Raw genomic sequence first — 18,309 nt, 5'->3', positions numbered from 1 at the left:
TGATTAAAAGAGCGGTATATCAACAAGCAAAGAAGACAAAATTATTCCAAGAATGCCTTAAAACAATTTATTTTCCATTACGGATCTCGCGTAACCTTGACTGACCTTTAATTATAGGTTACTGTATTCGTCTTAAAACGCTCTATCAGAATGTAAATAAAAAAATGTATTATTTCATTAAAAAAGAAAAAACAAATTTGACCTTTGCTTATCTTTTACACTTCCACCTACAAAAAAAATTATTGACATCAAATTATGTGCCTCTAGAAACCAAGCAACTTTTGTTTGAAACTTTTCCATCTATTGTTAAAAACAAGCGAATTATTTAGGTGACGTGTTTTAAATGCCTTACCCTGTGTGCGTGCGTGCGTGAAAGAGAAAGAGAGAGAGAGAGAGAGAGTTTGTGTGTGTCATATTTTTACTTGTATTATATGTATATATTGCTTTCAGCTGTCTATCAATAGACTCAATTAATGGACGTTATGATATAAAGACAAGGGTATTGCTTATCACATGGTTGCGCAGTAGCATTGCAACCGGCTTGCGTCACAATCGTGCAAATTCAACTATTTTCAGAGTGCACAAAATACGGTTCCTCCTTGTCGAGACACAAGTGTAAATGTATGCATTAAATGTTCATGTGGCGATTTATTGCTTATTCTTCAAAAATAAATAAGAACCGACTATAAATAAATTGCAAATTTGACGCTTAATGATGACGCAGTCAGGGTGCATTTCTGATTGGTTGTCTGGAGCTATCATGCGTGTGAATATATTTTTGTGTCACGGTTATAATATGCATATATCTATTCCAATTTGATGAAAAAAAATAGAACTCTGTATTTACGAATTAGCGATAGATAAGGACTTTGAGAGATCTTAAGATAAGTAAATGAGTAGATAATTTTGAAAAGTACACAAGTTCAGGAAGAGGAAGGGAGGGAGGGAGAGAGAGAGGGGGGGGAGAGAGAGAGAAAGACGCCGTAATATAGAGTAATCGATTAAGGCACAGTCTAACCAGGTAGAGGAGCTTCTTCGTAAAAATCCAGTTCGTCCTCGACTTCGTGTTCGGATCCTTTACTATCAAGAGCACGTAGCTCCGCAGTGGTGAAGAAGTGGCTCATCTGAGCGCGCAACGGTATCATCAGAATAAGGAAGAAGGGTAGAGCCAGGGCGGCCCTAGTACTTTTGACAATCCACAATACGGCTAAGCACAAGATTTGTATGAGAGTGAAGATGTGCATCTTATAGGTTTGTACACGGCGTACGTAGTTTGCTGTGCCATGGTGTTTGACTGGCATGAAAAACAGTTTGACTCGATCAAATAACTGCACGCCGTTCATTGATGAAATTCCCATATATAGGAACACACCAAGAAGGACAGACATCGGAACCCGCCGCAACAATGGTGCCATCAGCACACTTACGCCTATAAGTATCGCGACCAGGAGAGCGCTCACTCTTTGCTCCTTCACTTCAACAATATGCGGTTTGTCACCAGGCGCGTGGGTGCGTGACATTACGGTTAAAGCGGATACGTGGGTGAGGGAGCGCACAGACGCAGCGGAACACCAAGGTGCACCCATCAGTCCACATCCTACATTCATTAGGCAAACTACCACGATGTCCATGTGATAGCCATTGCCCTTCCGCAATTTTCGCTCCTTTTTATCGATAATTAGTCTGCAAAACGAACGATCAATCAGAAAAGCAAACATATTTGATAATTAAACAAGCGATTTAATTAAATGTAATTAAATTTATACTTACTCCGATATTTGAGTCTCCATAAAGACCAAGATGTAAACCAACAAAGCTGGTACCACGCAAGCTAGAGCCATCCAAAGCGGTATAGGTTTTTCATATCCGACAGGAGATACGAACCAATTTCTATCGGGCATAGTTGGGGAGAGTCCTTCAGGTACCAACAATTTTTCGGTTTTTACCATAAATAAATAGTCGATCAGAACAAAAACGATAATGCTAATAGGCACGCCGAAGTCTCCGAAAGTTCTTCGAGCACTACGGCCTAAATAATGGCTGTTGCGAAAGATTCTCAAGTAATAGGCTCCCAGGAAGGTGCCCAGACAAAGGATAGTACACATCAAAGCTGTATTGGGCTGATTGATTGACAGCCTGATTTTATCATGACTCGGTAGAAGCTCGCGAACGTTTTCCAAGCGTAGGATTTCTTCAGTTCCATTCCATGGCGATCTAGTAACCTTCATTTCAGTAACGTAGAGCGGATAAACTGTATTGTTGGTGTCCGGTCCAAAGCTGTATTCGTGAAGAAGAGGATTGCGCACGAAGTAGTTGTAAAGTTTCATAAACGTCTCAACGATATAAAGGATAGAAATCAATCCAGTGAAGATCTCCTCGGTGAAGCGCGTGAAGAGTCGTACGAGAACGGAACCTTCGACGCAGGCAATTGCCAAGGCGATGATACCCATCCAGGCGCCAACATATACCCGTACGGTGAGAAACTCAAGCTCGTTCGCCAAGCAGAAATTGTATAAGCTCTCGTCAAAGAGCAATAGCGGACCAGTTGTGCCGATAATCACCAGCGGTTGAGTGGCACATAATGCCATTATCACGCCCGTCCACGAACCAGAAATAAGAGTCTCGGAAATGCCTATTACATTCTGTGTTTTATCACTCATCAGGCCACCGAATGTGATGGCGCCGCATAGTGCAGCGAAATACATGAAGATAGCAGCCGCGAGGCAGGATGAGCTCAAACCATCCTTAAAATCGGATAAATAGAAAGGGTAACGGCGCTTAATGTCGTTGATGAGGCCACCGAATGGTCGTTTGGTACGTCGCAATGGATCGTCATCATCTTCTGATGGTTTCTTTTCCTCTTCGTCGGCAAAAAGAGCTGTTACATATACATTATATTATAGGCGATAATAATTAATTAAAGATGAAGGAATGAGATTAATAAGTAAAAATCAAAAAGCAAATATTCAACTATCAAGATGTTCTTTTATCGAGTTATTTGGAAAAATTATTACCTTTTTTTCCGGCTACTTCATTTTGCTCCGGTTTGCTTTTCTCTTCGAGCGCTCTCGCTTTCCGTTTTCTGATAGCCTCACTCTTCGCCTTAAGTTCGTCAAACGGTAGCAAAGCTTGTCTTTCCCAGTTGCCAGGTGGCAATACAATCGAATCGTCTAGGAACTCGTTAATAGCTGAAAGCAACTCTCGTCTCTCGTTGGCTTTATAAGCGACTTTATGAAATGTCGTGTTTGCCATTAGAGTGGAGATAGACCGGCCAATTTCGTGATAGTCCAGGTCTGCGTTTCTCGGTCCTAATAAGGTAAACATAAATCTGACTGGTATCGTGACTTCCGTAATAGACGGCATAAGTACACCTTCGGCCAATCGTACGAAGGCTATCGTTGGCTGATCCAAAAAGTCGACGGCACCGACAAGTACGACTGTTGCCTCAGCACCAGCTGGGATTCTTTTGAGAATGTAATCATTGTGACCTTTCTTCAAGTCCTCGTTACTGCTCATGTACGTCAACTCCTCCTTGATATCGACTACTGCATGATTGCTGTCGAGTGCCATGTTCGATGATATGATCTTCGGCTTCGCATCGTGTAGATTCTGTTGGATGTTTCAAATTTTTATAGAACAATTTGAGAATGTTTTATTTCCGCCAAGAAAGATTACATAGATTTTTAGAAAGAAAATTCAATCAGTTATTTCTCAATATCTTGAATCCAGAACAACTTATATCATTGAGTAATTAGAACTAATTTCTTTATCTATCTATAATTTCATGATATTATTTAATTTGTAAAGAAAAATGTTTAATAATAACGTGAAACCCTATAAAAAAAGAAATTGATTTTTTTATTTATTGATTCATTTATAATAATTAATCAGAATAAAAAAGTATTATAAGAGAGCAGTGTAATGGTTTTTAGCTCAAATATTTCACAATTATGGAAGATATTAATTGAAGTAAATATCTTATGATAAGAAAGTATGCTTGTGATAAAAAAAATTATAATTAGAAAGTGAGAAAAAATCGCTATATATTATACTCTCATGGATGCATATTCGCAAGACAGTACGAAAAATACATTATACATAAAGAAATATCGAGCAGGGCTGCCTCAGACAATAAATTTTGAAATTCTCAGATTATTTCAGATTTTCCAGATGGAGAATTTTTCATAATATAAAATATGTAAATTTTAATATTTAGAAGGGATTATAGGAAAGTTAGCTTATACTATTATTAGAAATGATGTTACGAGACAGAAAAGTTTGTGTTAGATATGATGGCTTCACCAAGAGCAGTTCAATAAAAACAATACAATGGTCGCTAATCGCAAAAGCGTAACAAATGCTAGAATTAAGTATCTCAATTTCAGACGAAACCATGATTAAGTCGGTAAGTAACTCTGAAATGGACATTATGCGAATCGGCAAATTAATGATTTGTCTGAGAGAGAGGCGACATCAGAGAGTGCAACTATCCCATCCTACGATCAGAACGTGCAAGTTGAATGTGGTTTCCAACAAACGACACAGTATAACACTGTAATCATTTCATCCTTGTTTAACATTGGCGAACAAGGATGTAATGATGCACTGTGTCATATTGTGTTATCTATGTTGCTTGTTGGAAGACACATTTGATATTAAAGTATGCTTTCCTTTTAAAGGACACACTCGACACAAACGTCGTTCTATCTTTGTCATTCGATGAATGTCAAGAAGAATAGAATAGTTTGTGTCGAGTATGTTCCCTAAAATGAAAGCATACAAAGTTGCCTATGTACACTGTGATATTGACACAGTGGATACGCAACGCCGAAAAGATAGGACTCGACGTAATGGAGATCAGCTATCGGTGATCGAGGAGAGCGATACATGCAGACAACTAGGATTCTTTTGCGATTAAGATACAACAGAATACCCATCCGCTTAACTATCAAACTAGTAGAAAAAATATTGAAGATAAGAATAAGAAAGCGACTGGATGAATATAGCAATACTCTTGCCATAAGTCGAGCCCGCCTGATTAGAGCGAAGAAAAACATAGCTTGGAATAGAAACGTAGCCTAACTCAATGTCGCCAATTCATCTAAACCTATTTCTTCTTAAATACTACATTCTTATTTATAAAATTATTATTGATGACTGGATAGCCCAAACCTTTATGAAAATGTGCGAAGTTTTTTTAAAAGCTTAGTAGCATAGTAAAATCTTGAATGCAAATTCAAACCAATGAAAAATAAACAAGTATTGAAAAAAGGAATAAAGTTACGGCAACAATCGATCAAATAAAAAAACACTGAACAAAAAATAAATTTTAATTATTTTATTAAGTATGCAAGTACGCAAGTTATAATACACTCTACTTATTATTCTTATCAGTTTGACTTTGAATAGCAATGCCATGGTCACAATAATTTTTTCAAACGGGAACTCACTTCTTATTACATATTTTTGTATTTTATCTCGAGAGCTTTTCAAAACATTATAACAAAATATTTGTTAAGTATTTTTTTAGTTATAAAGCTTGACGATTACAATACCACTGACATTAGCATATATTATTTAAGATATCGGATTTATGGTTATATATAAAACCTTTTAAATGTTATCTTTTTACTTTTATTTATCTAAAAATGAAAATAAGGGAAACAACTTCTAAAAGCTTTGATCTTGGTATATGATGTCAAAATCATGTCCCTGAACAACATTAAGATTTGGTTTTTTATTATCTATTAGTTAACTTGTGGTTAAACTTAATCTGATTCATATTTCATCCAATGGACTTTATCTATGACATCATAGATGAAATCTATTAGATAAAATATCAGGTAAAAATCTAATTACAAGTTAACCAGAGATAATGAAAAACCGAGCTTTAAAAAATTTTAACCATCAATCGAACATCTTAAATAATGCTAATGCCAGCGATAGCAACTTTTAACCTTATGACTAAAAAGTATTTAATAACAAATTATAGTATTTTGAAAAGTTATCGAGATGAGTTATAAGAATATGCAATAAGGAGGATTTCCAATTAAAAAATTGATATGACTTTGTTCTGACCTTGGCTACCCAAAGTCAAATTGATAAGAGGAATAATAAGATCTTTTTAAACCCAAAAATACTATTGTCTGAATATATTTTTAATTGGATGTTATTCTGCGAAGATAAAAGGAGTACATGAGTGGTCTGAGACACTGTATAATATTTAAAATAGTATAACAATTATTTGGAATAAGAACAGTTAAGGAAATCATGAGCAAAGTCCAAAATTCTAGATTTTTTAAATATTTTTCCCGGTTTTTCATGGCTAATTTCAATTTCCTTGAAATAATTTTAGTTTTAATTTCCGATCTGTGGCAACCTTGATTGATATTTATGAGATTGAAATAGTGCATCCGTATATTAGTGCGAAAGACACATCATATCTTTTGATTTGTTTCGTGATAATAAACAAAAATTAAGTAAAAAAGAATTTAAAACTACAAGGAATATAATGGATAAGCGCAATATACGATCACAAGTGTTTTTATAGTCATTAACCATCGATAAATGACATTACACAAATATTTATAAATTTCATTTAACCCAGGTGAGACTAGTCGTGCTAAGAAAGCACCGTGAAGACACAACACAATGAAAAAACTGCAAGCTCTGAGAATGTGCTGTGATTGTTCTATTTATGTTACGAAGTGAAAAATACGGTATTTTATTTATTACATTATGAAACTGAAGGACATAAAGCAAAACTTTATTTCAATAAACCTTTCACTAGTTTCAAAGTTAAAACTAAAAAATTTAGAGTTGGGTAGTAACTGGTTAAAATGTTAAAAATATTAAAAAAGTTAATATCTTTTAACTTAACTTACTTAGTTAATTTTAAACGCATTAATTTTTAATTTAGTTACTTTTAAACTTTAATTTATTAACTTTTTAAAATTAAATTTTTTTATCTCTCTTAATGTGCCAATGTTTTTTTCTCTATAAGATCTTAAACATTAAAGAATTAATTTAATAAATTTAATAAATAAAAATAAGAAAAAGCGCAATAAATTTGTGATTAGAAATCCTATAATAACAATCATGGTGTATGATAGTCAGTTTTGACGTCTGTGAAGCTGGCCCCTCATTGTCAAAATTTTGAAAAAATAAGCAGAGTTCTGGTTGCCCCTCGAAGAATTCTAGAGTTCTCTATCAAATTTAGGAAGAGTTAATCGCTTACAATTATAAATTACCGCGATACTATCACGAATTAAATTAAATTAATAATTAATTAATATACGTAGTCTCCCTAAAAAATAAATTAAAAAAAAATAAATTTATTTAATAATTTATATTTTTATGTAATTTAATTATTATTTAAAGTAATTTTATTTTAAGAAAAATTAAAATATACTTATGTCAAAAGTAGTTTTTTTCAAAATTAACTTTTTTTAAACTTTAGTTAAAATTTAATCTTAATCTTCATTAAGTTAATTTTTTGTTTCTTTAACTTAATTTAATAAATCAATAACTTTAATATAATTTAGTTTAAAAAAACATTAATTTATTCAACCCTGAAAAAATTTAATTACAAAGACTAAAGTATAATATAATTAAAATGGATTTTAAGCTGAGCATTGTTAACTCACAATATTTCCCGGTAAAAAATGTTTCATATAATATTAAAATAGAACACAGGGTGTCCCATTTTAAATAATGCATTGAGATTTCTCAAAAATTATGATAGATACAAAAAATGTTTCAAACAAACAAAAGGTGGAGTCATAAGATATCATTTATTTGACCTTGAATGGCATCGTTAAGATCAGGTCAAGGTCACATCGATTTTTTTAAATGGAACATATTTTTTATTCCAGAATCTAATAGCTGATATCAAGAGCTTTTCAAAACACTATAATGAAGTTCATTTTCATTAAGTACTTTTCGAGTTATGAGACTCGAAAGTCTTCAACATTAATATCGGAACCTAAATTTATCATCGCTATTTATTGTTAATTCCGACCTCTTTGGCAAAATTATTCATGCCGATTACTTCCTGTGTCAACAGATTCTACGAGAACGAGTATGTGTGATCTTGTTCCTTCTTTTTTTCTCGCACGTGTTCTAGAACGTGTTGGATACTTGAGCATTACAAGGACAGTGCCTTGCCTTTGCCTTATAAGTAAAAACGTGATATAAAAATTCCGATCACGATCGTTGAAGCTAGGTGTCTGGTTTCGTACCACTGTCGGATCTTTGTTTATTGTTTATCTTTGTTTACTGTCATCTGCCACATTTTCTTCCGCACGCTCTCAAAGTTCGGTCATTTAAATTCGGAACACCCTGTGTATATGAATTTTTTTACCGGGTCCAATCAATATTCTGTATTATTATATATTTACCCTTCTATTGAAACTGATGACAACTTAACGTTTAATGTTAACTTTGTTGTCAACAAAGTATATAAAACACATGAAGTAAATTTTGACTTTAGGGGACTTCGAAGATCTTGGCCTCGACATATACTGTCAAGGTCATGACCCTGACAACATATGTCCCCTAAAATGAACATTTACCACACAGAATATTATCAAATTAAAAATATTCGAAGTATTGATATAAATTGTTGATTCACGTTTTGAGACTGATATATGTATATATAATCGACCCCCTTAAGAGAGAACTTTTACAAAATCGTTATATATGCTCATTGCCCCTCCTCCCTTTAAATTCAGACTTTAAAAAGTACATAAGAATTTAAATGAGAAGTGCGAGTGAATAGAATGAAAGACTAGAGTAACAGAAATGAAAAAACTGCGTTTGATTCGGGAAACGAGAGATTTACATATTGTGTTACATGGCTCTCAGCAGGTTCCCGCGCAGCATCTTCTTCCTCCAGCCAGATGGACTGTGGAAATAATATTAGTACTGTTAAATGTATTCCCTGCTACCACACTCGTTATGACTACTCACTACTGATCGCGTTCGATACATCTGCCCTTGCAGGTAATCTTCGATATTTCCATAAACTGCAGCATTCATATAAAATTGTTTTATTTTTAAGTCTCAATGCGCGAACACGGTAAAATACATCAGCATTCATTACAGTCGTCACGATTACTTTCCGTTTCAGTCACATGATTCCAAACGTGCAAGCTGCGTTGCAAACCCAGGGTTGCATCAGTTTGTGGAACTAAAATTGAGACGGAATTTGTCAAATCTAATTTATATAGCAATCTTGAAACCTATAAATACGGTTGTTACCTGTTGAGCAATTGATTATCATGATTTTTTACCTTTCATCAGTGCTTATTTACTTTTCGACACAAACTATTTTCCGACTCGAAGCGTATTTCGCGAGTTTTAATTAAAAGTTAGCCGTTTTTGTGTGCATGATGCATGTTATGTAAAAAATATCATTAGTTACGGATGAATTACCTGAAGGCTGGTGTAACTAGAATAGTTCCTCTTGCCACCGAAACGGAAACGTTCGTGTTCGTGCACATGCCTGTGTCTGAGTAGGAGTGCTCTCATCACAACCGGTCTGTCCTGGGCTAGGATAAGCTCTTCGATGACCATTTGCTCGACTATTCTGTAAGCCAGCCCAGGCAAATCCTTTTCCTCCAGATCAAGAAGGATTACACCAGTTTCTAAACAACGGCGAAGATTCAGTAGTGAATGAAAGCTAAGAGAAGCCACATGAGGTCTGCCCCATCTGTCAGCACCCTCCTCAACGTCCTCTTCATATTTGATCCATCTGGCGGTCTCTCGCCATTCACGTTCTTCGCCCAAGCCATGTAGTTCGTCCAGTTGGACGAATACTTCGTGCGGCGAGTGATCGTACATTTTCTTGAAGGTGTCATGGAAAATGCCGCCTTCTTTTCGTCGGCCTATCTGCACCGTCGAGTAAGCGGCTTTGTGCCGGCGCATGCCACGTGGATCGTCACTACGATGTGACTCCAAATCGTCGATGTCGAGTTCCTGTAAAGTGCTCGCTTCTTCCGGTTGGACGCTGACACGTCGAGCCAGCAGGCTCGAACTATCTGGAAGACCAGCTCCAGATCGTTTTCGCCATTGCGGATCCTCCTGTAGAGAGTATTTGCGAGATTTGTGATGGTGACGTCTGGAAGAATAGAGTGATTAGTTAGGCTCTTTTATAAGATTTCATTCATAAGAAGAATTAGAATAATAAATAAATAATGTTGTAAACTCTAATAAAAAAATCTAACACAATAAAAGTGACAATTTTTATCCGTCACTATTGCGATAATTCTGAGAGGATCTTGCGTCCTCCTACCAGCTCGGAGGGTGAATACGCATGTACTAATTATTTGTTTCCATCGATTTGTTTGTTATAATTTATTCTTTCTAATTTAGTTCCGAATCTAGATTTTTGTTGGCAATAAAGAACCATGATTGGTGGTTGTACTATTTTTACAAATTGTATTTTCGTCGTAATTATCTGACTTGGTACCGCTCTGTACTGGAATTGTCACGAATCTGCGAATCTAGCTCATCGCTTAGAATGGTACAAAATAAAGGTCGACCGTTTCGTGCTCATAATTGCATAGTTCACAGCGTAAATATGAGTCCGCAGAAATTGTGACACGAAATGCGATCGCCAGATTCAAACTTTTCCCTTAAATATCGAAGAAGATTCGGATTTGTGCATATAATATATGCTGACATGATATTCAAGTTACAGTTACTTTGTTTGATCTATATTCTCAAAAAATATTGTTTTACTAATCAGAAACTTAAAAAGGTACATTTTGTTTAACGCTGTTGTGTGTGTTAATTAGATCGTGCAATGATTTTTTTCTATTCTTTTATTTCTATCTGTCTCCTGCATTCTTTACAAATCGTCAAAAGTCAACTTACTTATGTTCGTGCTTCTGGTGCCGTCGGCGATTCCGATCTTCCTCATGGCCACTCGGAATAGTACTCGTTAGCATTTCCAGTGTTTGCGTACTTGATGCATCTTCTTCCTTGATCTTCTCAAATTGTACCCTCGGACTGTCAATGATTGGGCTGAAACTGGAAGCCGCCCTTTCCGAGATCGGCGCCTCGTTCTCATTATTGTCTACATTTTTGGTCTTTATCGTTTCTTCATCAACTTCGGCTTCGGCTTCTACTGTATTGATCGATTGCAATCCATTACGGTTCACCCCGTCGACTTTCTGAATCTCGTTCTCCGCTTGGATATTAATATGGTCCTCTTCGATGGACATTTCCGCCGTCGATCCTTCACTAAGAAAGACAATTGAAGAAACGCAAAGTTTATTTTCTCAGCGGAAACATTTTCACGTGCATCGAATTAATAAACTTTTACTCGTTTAAAACTTGCAAAATTCTCTTAGGATTATGAGAAACTAAATGTTTATTGGTTTGAAAGTTTGTCAAGAATATTAAATCGACCATGTCTCTTATTCATGAAAGAAATCAATCGTTTGCGCATCATACGTTTAATTATATGGAAGAGTTATAGTTCTTTGACTCGTATAATTTTTATTATAAGATTTCAAGTCGACAAAGCAAAAACCTTTTGATGAAGATAAATTTTGTCAAATGTTTACTTTTATCGAGTAACTTACGGAGAAAGATGTCGTCGCATAGATCTGGAATGCAGACTCTTCAAGGGCGTATGAGGATGCGGATAGCTTTTTTTACGATATTCTAAAAAGTGCATTTTTATTATTTTCAATTTAAAAAAAAAAAACGATGAAATTAAATTAAAAAATATTGATGAGGGATTCTTAGAGGCCAATTGGGAACAATAGAATTTTTACCGATTTCTATTCTATATCGTTTTTTTTTTTTATCGTCAACTTCGCGAGCATCACGATTGATCAAATACACATTCTTCCGTATTTTATGGGATTCTATAAGATTTATACAAAATTTCTACAAGATTTGATTCAAATTAATATTTAGTACGAACCAGATTCCATATTCAAAACAATAAGATTTTTCTTTCGTTCTCCATCAACTTTTTTTTATCAGGAATAGTACGACTTACGATTGAAATCGCGATCGCCACCATATCGTGGAAGTGGTCCACGATCGCGATCTCGATCAGATCCAGTCGATTCCGAAGGTGATCCAAGACGAGCTACGTCGAATTTTTCCCCGGTGTCCATCGCAAAGACCTTCTCCATTTCCTCGTCGAGTTCCGGTCCTGTTTCCGTAGCATGTCCATCGATCTAATATGGCAAATAAAGTTGTAAGTTATACAATATTTATTAAGAAAAAGATTTGCGAATTTATTTCAAGAAGAAGAATAAATGTATAAATGCAATTCTCTACAAATTAAGATGTAAAAATTAATTTGCAGTACAAAATTTATATAGTAAAAATGAAAGTTTCTTATATATTTCAATGAAGATAAACCCAAAAATTTTAAGTTTTGTATGATTTCATGTATCATTTCCTTTTATTATAGATGTTGATGTTATAGTTATGGCTATTTTTTTATCCAAAGTCAAAATAGGTCTTGAAAAATTTAATTTTTATTATCATAGAGCTTAGTGAAATTGGAAATGATCGAATTAACTTTTTAGACACTATCATTATTGTTGAAATAAATATTATCAAGTTTAGGTAAATATGTATCTTAGATGACACTTCACCGACTTCATTGTGCTTATATAGATATATTCTAGGAGAGTGTTCTGAGTGATTCTCCACAAGAATTAAGTGGGGAACGGTATTGATTTAGGAGGTATAGTAAATTAAACTTCTGTTGCAGTGCTCGGAATTAGTTGCACATTTCGGACCGATTTCTGAGGCGATGCCTACTATCTCCCCACTACCACTCGAGACTCGGTGACCGAGCCGCCGATCGCTCACGTGATGCTGTGCTGCAGGAGCATCGCGATACAGAAAGTATGGTAGAAGTACACCTTCCGGCAAATATCATTAAAATAGACCGCCGACTCTTGAATGGTAGTGGGAAGACAGTAGGCGTCGCCTCAAAAATCGGCCCGAAATATGCAACTAATTCCGAAGAAAAAATTTGAGCACTAAATTGTAAAAGATAATCAAGGATAACGTTGATGCAGGAGATATATTACGAATAGTGAAATTTGTATATGTCGTACTAATCTCTTAAAGAATGTAAATAAATAAAGTCAGAAAGTCATAGAAAGTTACAGGTATTTCATGAACAGTCGACGTAGTTCTCACAGTTCGATAACAGCTTTCAATACGCTTTGCATTGTAAAGTGTACGTATGGATGCGGAAGATTCCCTCCCCCAACGGTGAGCGCCACTATCGAAAAAACTAATCTAATCCAACCCGTTTTTTACTTTCGCATGGAAAGTTGTAAATTCACAAACAAAAGTTCAACATTGGTTTTTAATTTTCTACTCGTAACAAGCCACCTCCATCAAAAAATAGCGCCCAGGCCGCTCAATAGACGTGGTTATTGAGGAAATGGTTGAGCAGGTCCACGACATTCTCGCTGATGGCCGAACGAAAAGGAGTGAAGCAGCAGAGATCGTAGGCGTGTCGTACGGAACAGCATTTAATATTTTGCATGATAATTTGGAAATGAAAAAGCTGTCGGGTCGATGGGTGCCGCGATTGCTCATGATGGACAACAAGCAAATGCGGCTTTCAATTTCGAAGCAGTGTTTGAAGCTGTTTAAGTACAATCTGCAGAAGTTTTTGCGTCGAATCGTAACCGTTGATAAAACATGGATTTATCACTACATACTGGAGACCAAGGAACAATTAAAATATGGACTTTACTCGGTAAACATGCTCTGAAGAAGGCCAAGACGGTCCCATCGGACGGAAAGGTGATGGCCTATTTTTTGGAATGATCAAGGCATGATCTTTATTGATTATACTGATTTATTGAGCCAATTCGATGTTGAATTGAAGAAAAAACGGCCCCATTTGGCGAAAAAGTGTTGTTTTACCATGACGATGCACTGCCTTACTCCTCCGCAGTCGCTAAATTGGTCGAAATGCGCTATAAATTGCTATACATTATAAAATAAATCCATCGTACTCTCCGGATTTGGCCCCCTGCGACTTTTTCTTGTTTTCAAACTTGAAAAAATGGTTTAGTGGAAAGAGATGCATGTTGATGGGGAAGTCATCGCCGGAACAAAAGCCTATTTTGCAGAGTTCGATAAATCGTATTTTTAGAAGAGGTTAAAAAATGGTAGAAGAGTTGGGAAAAGTATATCCTCGTAAAAAGGTATTACGTTGAAAAGTAAAAAAAAATTTTGTGAAAAATTTGTGTTTTTATTACTAACACGAGTACTTATTGATTTGCCCTCGTAATTATATTGGAAAATAGAGATCTCAAATGGGAAAAATAAAAATGCCGGTATTTCTTGCGCTAACTGCGCTAACTCAGCAAAGAATTACCTTCGCTTTCATTATGCAATTTGTATTATTTCCTACATTCACGAAGTGTTTTGATGATGGCACAAATATCAAAAGCAGAAAGAAAATATAGTATAAATAAAAAGAGCATGTCTTTTATAACACCCTTTTTTTTATCGATCCTCTAAGTTTTGACATTTAAATTCCGGATACCTTGTATAATTATTTTGATTATATTTAAGATCATAATCTCATGAGACCATTCAATTGATTACGGGGGAATTGTTGGAGGACGTCTGGAATCTATCTAACGTAATATGTCATAAAATATAATTTATGTTTATTCCATGCTGAAAATAGCTAACAGTTAGTCGAAACGTACGTTACATGAAATATAATTGTAACATGTGAAATATAATTGTTAGACACGTGTAAGTTTGTTAATTACAATATTTAAGGCCAATACTTACAACACCGATACTTAATTATCCGATTGAACTTTTTATTTAACTATTTTGTGTAGTAAATATACAAAAGAAGAACAAATAGTATTTATTATTTATACATTAATATATTTTATTTGCAAGCAGATATTTATTTGACATTTTCGATATTGTATGATTAAACAAAATATTTCTATTTTCTATTTTCTATTTACTATTTTTTATTTTTTTAACAATAGAAAATAGAAAATTTAACAAAACAGAAAATTGTAGAAGTAAAATAAAAAGCAGCAAATGTTTTACATAACAGATATACAGAATGTTCCAGACTTCATATAATACCTGCATACTGACTTCAATTTAACCAAATAAATCTCTTTTTATCTCTTTTTATCTCTAAATCAATTCAATTATATTATATAAATAATTAATATTCAAAATATTTTTTGACAAAGAAAAAGTTATATTTATGGAAATCGCTTCAATTTTTTCATGAGATTTTTGCTTTGAAAAGTTTCCGAGAGAAGTGTAAAAGATTGTTTTTAGGGCATTCTAGATACACAAAAGCTAGATAAGTACATTAATCACCCTAGGTTACTTTATTCATGCAATTCATAAAGAATCGATACAAATATTGATTTTCGCAGACAGCAGTCTACTTTCATAAGTGCAAACTGTTTTATTAAAGTTATTCTGAGAAGAAAATACGTATTATTGAGTTGTTTTAGAAGATTACACTAATTACGATTGTTGACAGAATAACGTTTAAATTATTATGCAGTATACACTTTAATTCTTCACTCTTTGTGCCTCTGTACATACAATAGCAAGCAAAAAACCTGTTGACATAACTATTGTTCACATTATTCAACAGCATAATAGATTTTATACATTTTTACGATACATTATAGTATCATATATTATATACATATATATTAGAAATATTTTAAAGTAATAATTATGATATAAAATTAAAAATATTAGTATATCTACATATAATGAGAAAATAATATTTTCGAAATTGATTTTTGTTTTATACAGGCTTTAAAAATAATATGTATTAACATATTTGTTCAGATAAATTACACAAATTATCCATAGTCAAATAACCATCGAATCGATCCTGCACTTTGTAACATATGGTCAAAATATTGCTTTGTATTACAGATTTTTAACTAAAGATTTAATGATATTTAGTACTTTTATCTTTTCCTTAATACTTAAACGTCATATAGAGACGTAGAAAAATGTGTTTCTTTACAATAATACAATACTTTCTTCACGATAAGTAAATATAAATGAGAATAATTTTGCAGCAAAAATATCGTTAACTATTTAATGTCTTTCTAATTAAGTTGAAATTTGCTTAGTTAATTTACGACTTGCTATTTTTATGTAGGTAATAAATAATGAATACAATTAAAAATTAAAAAATAAAATAATGTTGGAGACTATATATTGGGTCAATTCTATGCAAACTCGTAAGGCTCGTAACTTGTTCTCGTAAGATTTATAAGAACTTTTAATTGAATTGTAATTCTCTATCGTAAAGCATACGATTGTTCGTAAATACTTATGATTTCTCGTAAATCTTACGGCTAGCAAGAAGTTGTGTGTAAAAACATTACGTCAAGTTATAAGCATTACAGTTTGTGATTTTACGATTTAACGATACGTTTGCTTAGAATTGACCCATATATCTCTTATGGATTATGTGCGTTTCATAATGTTTTTTAAATAAATACATAACGTACATTGTTTTATTATATTTTGTTTATCACAACGATACAAAAATATTTTATGTTGAGAAAAATTTGAATATATCTTCTTTTTCAGAAAGTATTTGAAAAATATCTTAGAATCTCCGATTTTAACGAACTGTATTAAAATTTCATCAATTATAAGTTTCAAAATTCTCAGTTTTCAACAAAAAAAATTCGAATTTCACAAATTTAGAAAGCTTTAATAAAATTTATGAATTGCTGCTTTCATTGAAAACAGCTGGAGAAGAACAGCAAGAAGAGTACGGAGATTTCGCCTTCTCGGAAAATATTTTATTCAGTTGTACGAATCGTGAGAGTAAAAAATTGAGATGACCACCTCCTTCGAGGGATGAAACAGTGCTTTCACCTGGTGCGTCGTTCGCAGGGAGCGTCGTAACCAGCGGAGAACTTTGTCCCGCGCTCGCTGCAGGAACGACTTCCCGGAGGAACCGGCGATGGCCTCGGGCATGGCATCTCGGGCCGAGTGACAACCCGGCCGGTCGGCTGGAGGAATCCGAACTGAGAATGGAGGGTAGTGTCTGCCGGACCGTAAAGAGAGAAAGAGGAGAAAGCTGGTGGGGAACGTATGGCAGTTCGTGGAAGGGATGGATCGATATCATCCCCGTATACTCAATCTCGAGGAGTAATACCTTCCTTCTTCCTTTTTCTCTTTGTCTCCTCTATTTCTCCTCCGTTCATTCGATTTATTAGAATTTTCAATTCAAGACATACATTTTCAATTTCCCTTCACATAAACTAATTTCCTAATTATATACCTTTAAGCGTTGTTGATGATTTGAATTAACTCTTGGATGTACGAAAAAACTGCCAACGATTTTACGCGAATATGTTATATAAAGATTCTAAAGAAAGAGAATTTACAACTTCCCCAATATTTTGTTAATATTAATTTTACATTTTATAATTTTATTTATTAGGTCGGTGTAAAAGTTCTTGTCGATTTTTTGCAATTTTTTTTATTATAATAAGAAGATCGGTACATTATATTTATAATATATTAATCGATATATTTTCCATCGTGTTCCACGATTTCTTTAATCTTTCCGGCGGTATATGGACACCACGTCGAAAAAAAGAAATTATCCTTTGAGGTGATTCATTGATTGACCCATTTTCGTATATCCTCGGTATTTGAGAAGCGTTCACCAGATAAGCCGTGTTGCATCGATCTAAACAGATAATAATCAGAAGAGGCAATGTCTGGTGAGTAAGTTGGATGCGGGAGAACATCCTGTTCCAACTCTAACAATGCTTCCTTGGTTTCCTTAGCAACATGTTGCCCGGCATTGTCATGCAACAAGACCCACTTTCCATACTTTTGTATTTTTATCATTGCATTTAAACGGTGAAAAATTGTTGAATGATCAACTCCCAGTTGTGTTGTAAGCTCACGAGTCGATTGGGCTGAATCTTCATTAAGCAATTCTTGCAATTTGTCTAGTTGCAAGACGTCATTCTTTATCACTGATATTGAAACTTTATCACCGTCTTTAAATCGTTTAAACCAATTCGCATACGTTATAATGGCTTTCATATTTTTACCATATGTGTCACAAATAATTGTGTGTGCATCAGGAGCATTTTTCTTTTGGTGAAAACAAAACAAAAGGCTGTGGCGAATGTGCTCTTTATCTGACTCCATTTTTAATCGTAATATACGATGTAAGGCTATATTTCTTTATATCTGGTTTGTCGTGCACAACTGTCAATGCTGAGATGTTAACTTACAAAAATCATAAATATT

At 34.3% G+C, this 18,309-nt stretch overlaps 2 protein-coding genes across 2 annotated transcripts; one reads left to right on the top strand and one right to left on the bottom strand.

Moving 5' to 3' along the window:
- Positions 1-946: 946 nt before the first annotated feature.
- Ae2 (anion exchange protein Ae2) lies at positions 947-16,920 on the bottom strand. Its single transcript, XM_018550414.1, has 8 exons — positions 16,912-16,920; positions 12,017-12,200; positions 11,592-11,673; positions 10,879-11,247; positions 9,436-10,120; positions 3,015-3,609; positions 1,771-2,878; positions 947-1,683 (listed from the first exon to the last, which is right to left on the bottom strand). Exons 2-8 carry the CDS (start codon positions 12,153-12,155, stop codon positions 1,014-1,016), a joined length of 3,648 nt encoding a protein of 1,215 aa, XP_018405916.1. The 5' UTR covers positions 12,156-12,200; positions 16,912-16,920; the 3' UTR covers positions 947-1,013.
- LOC108782041 (uncharacterized) lies at positions 13,433-13,768 on the top strand. Its single transcript, XM_018550191.1, has one exon. It carries the CDS (start codon positions 13,433-13,435, stop codon positions 13,766-13,768), a length of 336 nt encoding a protein of 111 aa, XP_018405693.1.
- Positions 16,921-18,309: the final 1,389 nt, after the last annotated feature.

This window comes from Cyphomyrmex costatus, unplaced genomic scaffold (assembly GCF_001594065.2).
Source record: "Cyphomyrmex costatus isolate MS0001 unplaced genomic scaffold, Ccosl1.0 scaffold97, whole genome shotgun sequence".
Taxonomy (NCBI): domain Eukaryota; kingdom Metazoa; phylum Arthropoda; class Insecta; order Hymenoptera; family Formicidae; genus Cyphomyrmex; species Cyphomyrmex costatus.
The sequence above is the reverse complement of the archived record's forward strand: the minus strand, read 5'-3'. Positions and strand labels throughout refer to the sequence as shown.

Excerpts from the sequence above, each read along its gene's own strand:
- LOC108782041 (XM_018550191.1), top strand. The coding sequence starts at position 13,433 with ATGGTTGAGCAGGTCCACGACATTCTCGCTGATGGCCGAACGAAAAGG.
- Ae2 (XM_018550414.1), bottom strand. The coding sequence starts at position 12,155 with ATGGAGAAGGTCTTTGCGATGGACACCGGGGAAAAATTCGACGTAGCT. Across the intron at positions 11,248-11,591 it reads ATGCGACGACATCTTTCTCC|TGAAGGATCGACGGCGGAAA; the intron begins GTAAGTTACTCG and ends TGTCTTTCTTAG. Across the intron at positions 2,879-3,014 it reads TGAAGTAGCCGGAAAAAAAG|CTCTTTTTGCCGACGAAGAG; the intron begins GTAATAATTTTT and ends TATATGTAACAG.